Raw genomic sequence first — 11,919 nt, 5'->3', positions numbered from 1 at the left:
CACGATTACTCTTAGGATTATTCGTGACAGCTTGAAATTGAGCAAGCAATGACAATCTATTATTCGTACCGGCTCAAAATTGAGCTAGCAAGGATAATCTATTTTTTCACGTCGTCTCAGTATTGTGCCGGGATAGATAAGTTTCCCTCCTATGCAATTTGAATTTCAGTTTGTATTTAGAAATTCTTAACTTCGGCATATGGATTCGGAGACAAACTTTATATGAAAATTGCATGTTTTGATGAGATATACAACTTTGTAGTTGAAACTTTTTAAAAGCTATTTCGATGCTCAAATGATAAATCAAATTTTTAGACACCAAGGGTCAAAAGAAATATGACTCCCTATCACGTGCAGGAACAACGGTTAGGTTGGATGGTATGGAAGGATCACAACGGGAGGGGGGGCGGTAAAAGGGAGGGGGTAAAAGTTCAAAGGCTGGATACCACACACATGTATATTTCGCTTCAAAACATGTGACTCGTGATGCATGACCATGAGGGATAGCTCGAGGTGGCCTTCTAGGCCTAAATAATTTCTTTCTTGCTATTTTCATTTACAAATTCTGATGTTTACTATCCTTGCCAGCACGGATTGGCACTGATTCGGATAATGCTTTATCCGCGCTAGTGCCATTTCCCCGCTGGCAGGCATAATTCCTTATTTGTGCCAACTTCAACAGTGGCACGAATAATCATCCCCATTTGCATCGGCTTTGTGGTGCGTGACTGATTAGTAGCACAAATGAGGATTTCACGACAGCACGTTTGAGAATATCTGCAATAGTGTCAAGGTTGAAGACACGTTAGTAGGACCATCAATAATTAGCACCATCAATAATCATTTTTTTTTCAAATACAATACTGATCTTCATGAACATATACAGATCCTACTTCTATGAACACCTCTAAGTGATTGGATCATTATATTTTGAGATTGGTGAAGTTACTGCAGACGCCTCAACCACGTCATCAACAACTACTAATGAAACATACAAAATACCATAAATGTAATAAGTTGCTTATGGACAATAGGTGCAGGCCACACTACCAGAATCTGCTAAGTCCCCAAGTGTTCCCGTGTGTCAAATACAATCCCAGGTGCCAAGGAAAACACGGGGAAAGATTAAAATGCCGAGTGTCTTGAAGAATCGGGAACTTCTACCCCGAGTGCATCTTTTGTTTTCCCGAGTGTAATCGACACTCGGAAGCTACGCATATTGTGGTAGTGCTATACGTCTATCCATGAGCAGAAAAGGATGCCTGGTCCGTGCATCACGCACTGAAAGCGAAAGACAGTGACTCGCCGTTTGGTCCAATCCACACGTACTCAATGCTCATGCATTTTGTCACGGTTCTTATTTCGGACAAGCTCTTTGATGCTAGTACCTCCAAGGAATGGCAAACGACTGGGACCACAAAAGCATGACACACGCTGTCGCCCGGACTTGGACACGCCACCGCCGGAGCAGGCCCCGCCCGGTCATGGACACGCCGCCGACATCCCCAAGGCATTGATTAGGGGTAGTTTTATCTTTGTTCAACTACTTTAATGGTGTTTAGTCACTGGAATCAAATAAGGGGGACTAAAATTTAATCCAGTGAATAAGGGGATTGTTTCAAGGGGAAAAAATATTGATTCTGGGAGGAAGCTGACCAGTAGTGACAGCAGCAGGACTGCAACAATCATTCGATTGTTGAAGTGCAGAATCTACCCATTGGCTTTGTCCATACAAAGCCATATGATTATATGAATCATTTCGATTTCGTAGTATGACCCTCTGTTATCAGTTTTTCAAATTATAGTTCACTTTTATCTTAAGTCAAACATTTGTAAGGTTGATCGAGTTAATACACTAGCATTTATAACATCCAATTAGCTTCATTAACACTAGTAGAGAATTGGCATTTAATCCCAGTTGGTAGGGTGCAAATCTCCCGAAAATCCATCCGGGATAAACCAACCGGGACAAAAGGGAGGTCTTTTTATCTTTGTTCAACTACTTTAACGGTGTTTAGTTACTGAAACCAAATAAAGGGACTAAAATTTAGTCCAGTGAATAAAGGGATTGTTTCAAGGGGGAAAAATATTGATTTTGGGAGGAAGCTGACCAGTGGTGACAGCATTGCAAGTCTGCAGGACTGCAACAATCATTCGATTGTTGAAGTGCAGAATCTACCCATTGGCTTTGTCCATATGATTATATGAATCATTTCGATTTCGTAGTATGACCCTCTGTTTCAGTTTTTCAAATTATAGTTCACTTTTATCTTAAGTCAAACATTTGTAAGGTTGATCGAGTTAATACACTAGCATTTATAACATCCAATTAGCTTCATTAAATTTGCCATGAACGATGTTTTGATAGTACATTTATTTGTTACTGTAGTTGTTAATATATTTTTCAGTTTGGTCAAAATCAGAGATGTTTTGACAGTACCTACCTTTATTTGGAAAGTGAGTAAATGCCCGACATTGTGACGGTGCCTATATATGCCTCGCTAGGATGATGATAGTGCCACGTGGGATGCAGCCGTCCTTCCCTAGTGCAATCACGGAAGCTTGGCTTGTTCTTTTTGGGTTCTGAAATTTCAATTATTAGGAATTGTATGGTGGACTATTCTTTAATTTTCTTTTCAGTCCATATGAAAATTGTTGTACTCTTTCATTACTATTTTTCCTGAACTTCAATTATTGTAATCGCGTTTCTTTATATTTTAGGTATTTTGCTTCGCACTAATTTAAATATAAATTGGAACACTATAACTTCATTGTTTTTCTTTTTTGCAAATTTAGCTACTGATGATTGCATATAAATTGCGTGGCTAGCCATCCCTTTCTGAGATAATTTCTTTTTCTTGATTATTATAATTTCTTTTTCTTGAGTATCTTCCCATCCGGTTTTATGCTCTATTTTTTCTCCATATAACTCCTCAACGGCTCAATACATATTGAGCACGTCTCATAGCTCCGTGGAAAATGTGTTCTCAGTTGTCTAGATGTTTCATTCCTCACATTGAGCTCCCCATTAGAAGCTAAATTTGGACCTGTTTATGTTGCTCCTTCCGATTCGATTGAAAGAAAGAAGATGGGCGGACCTCATCACTGATCAAACGGGGAACCACAGACGCAAAGTTAAGAACCATAGAAACCGTCCTGTCAAGAAAGAGGCAATGCAATTTTATTTGCACCATATAGTTGGAGCCGCCCCGATCATGTGAGTTCAGAGCGTGACGGGGCTGAGCAGCGGCCTCCCGGCGAAGAAGGCCTCCAGGTTTCCGGAGACGATGTCCAGCGCCGCGGCCATGGACTCCGGCGTGAGCACGGCCCTGTGGTCGGACAGCACGACGTTTTCCATGGCGAAGAGCTCCGGCGGCACGTCCGGCTCCTTGTCGTAGACGTCGAGCCCGGCCCCGGCGATGATGCCCTCCCGCAGGCACCGCACGAGCTCCGGCTCGTCCACCAGCCCGCCGCGGCCGACGTTGACGAGCACGCCGCCCCCGCCCAGCGCCTCCATCACCTCCCGGTTCACCATGTGCCGCGTCTCCTCCGTCAGCGCGCACGACAGCACCAGCACGTCGCTCTCCGCCGCCAGCGCGACCACCGTCGGGAAGAAGGCGTACGGAGACGACGGCCTCGGCAACCGGGAGTGGTAGGCGACGGGGCACCCGAAGGCGGCGAGGCGCCGCGCCACCAGCGAGCCGATCCGGCCCAGCCCCACGATCCCCACGCGCTTGCCGCTCACCTGCACCAAATCAATGAATAATCGTGTCAAATTTTGCTCGATTTTCTTTCCCTCCTGTTCGATCGTGCAGCGGCTGCAATCCGGGCAAGTCTAGTCTAGCACTTTCTGCTCATCCTTCTTGGGCTCAATGGGCCATGTCCGCTCGTGGGCTGCATGCTCCCAGCCTGCCTATTGCTTCTCACTCACAGGAGAGAGGTTGGCCCAGAGAAGTCCATTTCAAAGCGTATCTTTTCTAATTTTTATTTACTTTGAAAAAAAAATTCAGAGCTGATCCTTTGTGCCCAAGTTCGAACAACAGGAAGTAGCTCATCAATTCTATTGCAGCAACATAAGCTATGATGCAGTCATCTTCAGTTCCCTGATGATAATTGAGGTCAGCAGCGTTGCCGGAAGCACGCATCTTATTCTCCACATCCAACGATCTAAACGCCATACTACATTATTACTCCTATCCTCGTTCCTTAAACTTGGACACCTAGCATGACAACCTCACTCGTTCACCAGCTAAACTTTTCGTTAAAACATTTTCTTCAATTTTCTTCCCCAAACTTTCTCTTCACTTTTTCCTCCATGCTTTTTATTCCTTAAGACTTTACAAAAATTTTAAAAAATAAATGCATGTCTTATGGTGTCAGATTGGCGACAAACGTTGTCTTTTTAGTGTTTAAGCAATCAGCAGCTTATGCATAGATCGATATGAGTCCTGTGACACGGTGTCTGAATTTCTACCATCATACTACATAACTTAAAAATAAAAAATTCTTTGGTCCTAACTTGAATTCCTGTCATCATACTGTATAACTCAGGTATAGGAAAACTAAAAATTGTGCGTGTTTCATACTCTAGCACGGGGCTACATGCCAGAGTTTTGGGTGGTCAATCAAGAAGAAACGTGGGCTGAATGCTCATCTTTCTTGGGCTCAGTGGGCCATTGCTCATCCTACCTGGATCTTTCTATTTTTTAATTTTGCAAATAAATCAGAGCTTTTCTTCAATTTTCTTCCTTAAGACTTTACAAAAATTTTATGAAAAAGAATGTCTTATGGTGTCAGATTAGCGAGCCCCGTTGTCTTTTTAGTTTGTAGGCACCCATTAATAATCATCATCCTTAGACGTCGGAAACAGCTACCCATGTTGTAACCTCACATCCCTAAGCAAAGGGCATGGTCCAAGGTTCTTTAAGCTTCGGAAGTTGGGGCTCTTGACTAAGTGCTCGAGGTTTATGTGCAAATTCCAGTCATACGGATTTGGCTATGGTCATCTTCGATGTTTCATGTTTAACGTAAACGTGCAGTATTTGTTTCGATTGTTTGTTCCGCAGAGGTCAAAAACTAAGGGAAGCAGAAACTAGTTGCGAGTATCATCGGATCCGGGCAAAGAGGGATCAGAGCCTCGAGTAATGAAGGAATCCATGACGTTGGCGTTCATAGGTACTCTCTAAGGCAAAAACCCATGAAGGAAGATCCGAGGGTACGAGACCAGAGCGTGACAAGCGTGATCACAAGCAACTGTTTAATTTGAACATGTGCAACTAATGATATATATTCTCGAAAGGTAGTGATTGAGTAAGGATATTTTTAAAGTAGGCTGACTTCTATTGTAAAAGATTTATTGTCCCCTCTTGAATTTATTTGAAGAGTAGTTGGTCCTCAAACTTGTCATGTTGTGTCATCCCGATCCCCGAACTTATGAATTGCAGATTTAGTCCTATAAACTTAGATTCAAGTGTCATCCCGTTCCCTAAACTTGTAATAGGACTAAATCTGCAATTTATGAGTTTGGGAACCCGGATGACATAGCGTGACAAATTTGAGAACCGTCTATGGGCTCTACTCTAATTTGAATTTATTTGAGACCAATCGATTGGCACCGTAGCCTGAATTTGTATCATCATAGACTAAAAATCTCTAGCACGGGGCTACATGCCAGAGTTTTGCGTGGTCAATCAAGAAGGAAGGAACTGACATGGTTTGATGACAAGTCAAACTAACCTTGGTGGCGAGCGGGTACTTGCCGTCCGTGGCCCACCTTCCGCGCCGGAGGTACGCCTCGGCGGCGGCGACCCTGCGCAGCACGGCGACAACGAGTCCCACGGCGTAGTCGGCCGAGTCGACGGAGAAGGCGCCCCCGGCGTTGGTGACGGCGAGCCCGCGGCGGCGGCACGCGTCCAGGTCGACGTGGTCCACCCCGACGGAGGTCGCCACCACGAGCTCCAGCGCCGGGAGCCTGTCGATGAGCTCGGCGGTCACCACCTTAAGCCCTGGCACGAGAAGCACCCGCGCCTCGGCGGCCGCGGCCGCGTCGGCGTCCGCGGCCAGGACGAAGCGGTACCGGTCTTCCAGCGCCGCCGCGAAGTGCGGGAACAGCGGCTGCGCCAGTAGCACCAGCGGCTTGTCGTCCGCGACCGAGTCCGCCGCGTTGGTCGCCGGCGGCGGCATCCTTGGGGGTTCCCCTTGGATCGCTGAGAGCACGGAATCTGTTGGGGGCGAAGGGGAAGAAGCGACAACCTCAAGTCGTCCTTGGATGGTGTGGTGGGTGGGTTGGTTGATGATACAGTCGGGACCAATCAATTTATTCGGGTCGATCGATTAGAACTTTCAAAAAAAATCATGGTCGATTATGATATAATATTCCAAGAACCAGGACAAAATGTGCCAACAAGAAGAAACAGTTAAGAGCAGAGAATCACCAGCATCACTCAACTGCAGCTGCTGAGCTGCAAGTCTTGTCGCTGCTACTACTGTTTTTCTACATTAGGATGACCGTTGGCACGCGATCCGACGGCGAACGTGGCGGCCTACTCTGCTTCTGGTGGCCTCACATCCACCGCTCACCGGGCAGTCCAATCCGATCCTTGGGAGAAAAGCAAACCATCCGATGGCTGCGCGGGCCGCCAAGCCGGGGCTCCTCCTCCTGCGGCGCTCGGACGCCACCTTCTCGGCCGCGCTGCGCGCGCGCTTCCGCGTCCTCGACTTCTACGCCTCGGGCGCGGCCCTCCGCGCCTTCCTCGCCACCGCCGCTGCGGAGCCGGACCCGCCGCGGGCCGCGCTCGTCGTCGCCAGCGGCGCCATCCTCGTTGACGCGGCGTTCCTGGACACCGTGCCGTCCCTCCGCTGCGTCGTCACCACGGGCGCGGGGGTGGACCACATCGACCTCGCCGGCTGCGCGCGCCGCGGCGTCGCCGTGGCCGGCGCGGGCCAGATCTTCTCCGTCGACGTCGCCGACCACGCCGTCGGGCTCCTCATCGACGTGCTCCGCCGTGTCTCGGCCGCCGACCGCTACGTCCGCGCCGGGCTCTGGCTGGCGCAGGGGTACTACCCACTCACATCCAAGGTTCATTTCTTTCTTCCTTTTCAGTTCTTGGATACTAAATCACAATGGCACAATTAGAAACAAATTAGAATCTTTTCCTCTGCAATTGATCGATCAGCTGAGCGGCAAGCGCGTGGGCATCATCGGCCTCGGCAGCATCGGCTCGCTGATCGCCAAGCGCCTCGACGCATTCGGCTGCGTCGTCTCCTACCACTCCAGAGCGCCCAAGGCCTCCGCTCCCTACCGCTACTTCCCCGACGCGGTCGCCCTCGCCGCGGACTCTGACGCCCTGGTCGTCGCGTGCGCGCTCAACGACGCGACGCGTCGCATCGTCGGGCGCCGCGTGCTCGACACCTTGGGGCCGGGCGGTGTCGTAGTGAACATCGCGCGCGGCGGGAACGTCGACGAGCAGGAGCTGATCGCCGCGCTGCGGGAAGGGCGGATCGCCGGCGCCGGGCTCGACGTGTTCGAGAACGAGCCGCAGGTGCCGCCGGAGCTGCGGGAGATGGACAACGTCGTGCTGACGGCGCACGAGGCCGTGTTCACGGAGGAGTCCACCGCCGACCTCCGCGACCTGATGATCGGGAACCTCGAGGCCTTCTTCTCCGGGAAGCCGTTGCTGACGCCGGTTCCTCTTCCGTAGCTAGTACGAACTACCTAACTGATCAGAGGGATACACTATTTTCTTTAGCAACCGTGCCTTAGCGCGTACTCCTTCCGTCCCATGAAGACTGTATTCCCTCCATCCCACGAATTTGTTTAGTTTTCAAAACTTATCCTAGTATCCATGTAACTTTTAGACAATCCAACAAATATCCTCATAATACCTTCTGGCCTAGTTAACAAATCGATCATTTACTCCCACCATCGATATTCGAGCTAGACTCACTAAATAAGGAAGGTTAATAGGTCCGACAATTACTGCAAGCGTGCGTGCATAATTAGTTCTACTCGGTAATCCATCCGATTAAGAAGAGTTATTAGGGGTACTTTGGACTTTTAGCATTGCTACTATCTCATCTAAAATTTTCCAAAAAAACAGTTCTTGTGGGATGGAGGGAGTATTTTATTAAGAGCAAGAGCAAAACAATTGTTACAAATCTTAATAGGCAAAGGCTATTAAGTTGATTACAGAGCTCCACCAAGCCAGTGGCAGGCGACCCGGCATGAAACAGGAATAGCAAGAAAAACGGGGGAGGGAACTCCACTGAAACCCACAAACCTAAAAATCCCAAATCAACCTTACAACAGAACCTGCAGAGCGATACTACATCACTAAGGCTGCTAAAATGACGGCACAACATCCGCCACAACACTAAAACCATGACAACAAAGCATCCGCCGAAGCAACCAGAATCACGGCGGCAAAGTATCCGCCGGCTGAGGAACAGCGGCGGCAATTTGCTATCTAAAGAACCGCGGCGGTAAAGTATCCACCCGAACCAAGAAGCGATGAGCATCCACCCAAATGATACAACCCAGGCGGCAAAGCATCCACTAGATTATAGCGACCTAAGCAACCAAAGTGATGATGGGCAAAACCGAGCGAAGCCAGGTACAGAAGGACCATCTACTCACGGAACAGTGACCGCTGCCACCGCCAAGCCAAGACCCAACGCCCCCAAGCCAAGACCCGACGCCGCCCATGATTCCACGACAGGTGTAGAGCTTCCAAGACAATGCCTCAAAGGAGGGGGCGACACCACCGGTGCCGCCGTCATCCGACAAATGGTCTAGGTTTTCACCTGGAAAGCTCATCTGAGGGGATGAAAATGGGGGAACGGATGACGCCTTCAAGAAGGTAGACGACGCCCGAGGGCGTTGCCGTCATCAGCCTGCAAACAGGCATACGACTTTCGCCTGCACCCCCTTCCCTCCCTAGGACACGCGCCACTAAAATAGCCGGTGAAGCATAGCGACATGAAGCCCAAGGATCACGTTGCCACGTCATCGACCAGCCAGCTCCGCTGGCAGAAGAGGGCAGGCCAGCCGCCGGGACAACAGGAGACCCAGAGAGGGGGCGCGGCTACCCGATATGGGCTCCTCCCGGCCAGTGGCACCACAGCAGCACCCCACACACAGCGGCCAGTGAGACATGGCCGCCGGGGAGGGGGGCGGTGCTGTGGCGGAAACACCTTGGATTAACTTAGCTAAAGCACATTTAAGTCGCCTAACATGCGATCATATGCTTTAATCAAGTTAACTCGACAATCCGTCAGATTTCATCCGATAAAACCACTTATACAGGACCGAGTTAGCATAGCTCACACGAAGGTGAGTGGTTCCAGAGAATACAACAGATCATCCAAGTTAAACAAGTTCAACAATTTATTTCAACACTGGTTCGAAAATCCAGCGGAAAAGGTAAAACAGAACGGCGGAAGCTAGCGTCGGGTCGGATGTCCCTGATGAGGCCGATCAGGACATCAGTGATCCCTTTCCTCGTTGTCCGAGGAGGGATCCCACTCGACCGTCCACCCAGGAGGAAGCTGGAGCGGCCAAGTGCCAACAGCATCACTCTCAGGAGCTTCAACTTCACCTGAAAGAGATGCCACAAATAAGACTGAGCTACTAAGCTCAACAAGACTTAACCGACCGGTGGGAAAAACTACTCCACCAACTTCTAGACATGCAAGGCTCTTTGGCTGAGGGGTTTGTTTTGCCAAATGCAACTACAGTAGGTCCTTACTTTCAATATTTTAGCTCCGATTCTAAGTTCATTAATCAGTCTATATTTGCAACTTATGCTAAGCAGACATAGTTTCCAAACAAGATATATATCAAGCATCAAGTTCATATCATTATCATGTTCCATCTTTACTCAGTGTAGCATAGCGATCAAGCAGTCTCAAACTGTGAGAGGCACACGAATCGATTTGGGTTTCTTAACCATGCATGGCAAACCTAATCTCACAACATCCGCGCACCACCGAGGGTCGCTTCCTGTGTCGGCCGTCCCCATCAATCCTCTGACCCGTGTCGGGCCCACTTCTCTTGGTGCAATGTTCCACAGACCCGGCCTCTGCCGTTCTGTGACCACACTTGCCACCACATGCGGCCGCAGGGGAAAACTCTATTCCATAGACAGTGGATCGAACCGCTCACGTCCAGGTTCAATAAGGTACTAGGCTTCCCCATCCATACTAGGTATGAGATTAGTACTTTCAAACACTTGATCACGAACACCACCACTTTCAGACCTTAATCAGATTCAAGTAGACAGACGGGGCGATCCACCGACCACCAAAAAAAAATTCACAAGGCCCTGCCCCATCCACCGTCCTTATAGTTGTAACCAGAAGGAAAACAAGCAACTCCTATAACTCGCGAGTGACAGGGAATCACTCGACTTTTATCAAGTCCTGTTAAGCATTGCAACTACTCGGACTTATCATGCTAGTGTTCAGATCAAGGGAACTGAGTCATGCATCTATGGTTTCAACTAACTCCTATAACGTAAATGCACATACACACAAAAGAAGGCATGCGCAAGTTTAGAAAGTTGGGGACATGCTCTGGGGCTTGCCTTCGAGTGGGGCGGAGGCAAACTGGTCTTCTGCGGGTTCTGCTTCAGCTCCTGCGGTCGGCGGCTCAGCTACCGCTCCGTCTTCTGGCACCGGATGCAGCTCGTAGGTGCCGTCGGCGAGATTTAGTTCTACACGGAAGTGCAAATGCAGGGGTTAAACATTTAGATGGTTAGTTCAACAACACTTGCACACTTTAGCTCAGAAACTTGTAGCAAAGCTACAGGAAAAGGTGTGGAATTCCAAGCTTCAGTTGATAGAGAACAAGACAAAAGGGTCGGATTGGGAGAAACTTATGATTTGACCCTCAGACCTAAGGAATAACTGTACCGGGGTCCTCAGACTTAACACAAAGAAGTCCCCGAAATTTTACACAGATACCCTTGGGTCAAAGAAAGAGATACAGCCGAGCCCTTGGGTGAGGCGGACAAGGGTCGGCGAAACAGATAGGGTCGGGCGAGACGGAAAAAGGGGTCGGGCGAACCAGAAAGGGGTCGGGCGAACCGGAAAGGGGTCGGCAGCTTACCTTTAGGCCTACTGGTGAAGTCTTGGGGTCAGGAAGGAACAGACTCAGGCGGAAGGACTTGTGAGGCGCTAAGGCTTGGGCGGCGGCGGGGTCCGACGGTGCTCCAGCGGCGGCGGTGCTTCTTGTGGACAACAAGTAAGCTCTAGCACCGTGTGGAGGAAACAGGCGGCTGGTGGGTTGGGAAAAGCGGGTTTGAGAGGAGAGGGGAAGTTCCTCAAGAGCTTATGCGACAGCGCTTGAGTGCGAACAGAGGAAGGTGCGGCGAGGCAACGATGGCGAAGGGAACTCTGGTAGAGGCTCTGGTACTCCCTTTTATAGCTGCGCGGAAGAGAATGAGTCTGGGCAGCACGAGGATCAGGTCGAAGAGAATGGGGTGCTCTGCCGTGGCGGCGATTGGTCGACGCCTCCATTGGCCGGCGAAGCGGAGCTTCGGGGATAAGGTCTTTGGTCATTGGGCACTGAAGACAGAGCTTGTGCAGGTGTGGTTTTGCCGGAGGGAAGGATTGGCAAGGGCGAGCGCGGGTCTGGTCGCGTCAGGCGGCGGATTGGGTGTGGCGGCTCGGTTAGCGTGCAGCAGGAAGGAAGGAAGGGGGCACTGCAGGCGAGGGCACTGCAGGCGAGGTGACAGGGCGAGCGGCGATGCTAGTAGGCGCAGACCAGCGGCTTTGCCGGGGCACGCTACTAGCAAGGCGGGAAAAGGACTTGTCTCTGCCGGAGCCGTGGTTGGCGAGGGCAGTATCGTCGCAGGGTGCGCGCGTGCGCAGCACAACTGAGGGGGCGACGAAAAAGCTGGAAGGCATCGGGGCGCGCGA

The 11,919-nt window shown here is 49.9% G+C and overlaps 2 protein-coding genes across 2 annotated transcripts; one reads left to right on the top strand and one right to left on the bottom strand.

Annotated features, from left to right (window-relative positions):
- Window positions 1-3,074: 3,074 nt before the first annotated feature.
- LOC101780206 (glyoxylate/hydroxypyruvate reductase HPR3) lies at window positions 3,075-6,290 on the bottom strand. The gene is made up of 2 exons (XM_004974934.3): window positions 5,737-6,290; window positions 3,075-3,745 (listed from the first exon to the last, which is right to left on the bottom strand). The coding sequence occupies exons 1-2, from the start codon at window positions 6,181-6,183 to the stop codon at window positions 3,224-3,226; spliced, it is 969 nt and encodes a 322-aa protein (XP_004974991.1). The 5' UTR covers window positions 6,184-6,290; the 3' UTR covers window positions 3,075-3,223.
- A 197-nt stretch (window positions 6,291-6,487) lies between these two features.
- Window positions 6,488-7,904, top strand: LOC101780600 (glyoxylate/hydroxypyruvate reductase HPR3-like). Its single transcript, XM_004974935.3, has 2 exons — window positions 6,488-7,078; window positions 7,176-7,904. The coding sequence occupies exons 1-2, from the start codon at window positions 6,623-6,625 to the stop codon at window positions 7,698-7,700; spliced, it is 981 nt and encodes a 326-aa protein (XP_004974992.1). The 5' UTR covers window positions 6,488-6,622; the 3' UTR covers window positions 7,701-7,904.
- The last annotated feature ends 4,015 nt before the right edge of the window (window positions 7,905-11,919 follow it).

The sequence above is a fragment of the Setaria italica genome, chromosome VII (genome assembly GCF_000263155.2).
Source record: "Setaria italica strain Yugu1 chromosome VII, Setaria_italica_v2.0, whole genome shotgun sequence".
In the NCBI taxonomy this organism is placed as follows: Eukaryota; Viridiplantae; Streptophyta; class Magnoliopsida; order Poales; family Poaceae; genus Setaria; species Setaria italica.
This window is presented reverse-complemented; position numbering and strand designations above follow the sequence as displayed.

Bases quoted from the DNA above. Each gene is read 5' to 3' on its own strand.
- LOC101780206 (XM_004974934.3), bottom strand. From the start codon at position 6,183: ATGCCGCCGCCGGCGACCAACGCGGCGGACTCGGTCGCGGACGACAAG. The intron at 3,746-5,736 runs GTTAGTTTGACT...GATTTGGTGCAG, and splicing joins AGTACCCGCTCGCCACCAAG to GTGAGCGGCAAGCGCGTGGG.
- LOC101780600 (XM_004974935.3), top strand. From the start codon at position 6,623: ATGGCTGCGCGGGCCGCCAAGCCGGGGCTCCTCCTCCTGCGGCGCTCG. The intron at 7,079-7,175 runs GTTCATTTCTTT...TTGATCGATCAG, and splicing joins ACTACCCACTCACATCCAAG to CTGAGCGGCAAGCGCGTGGG.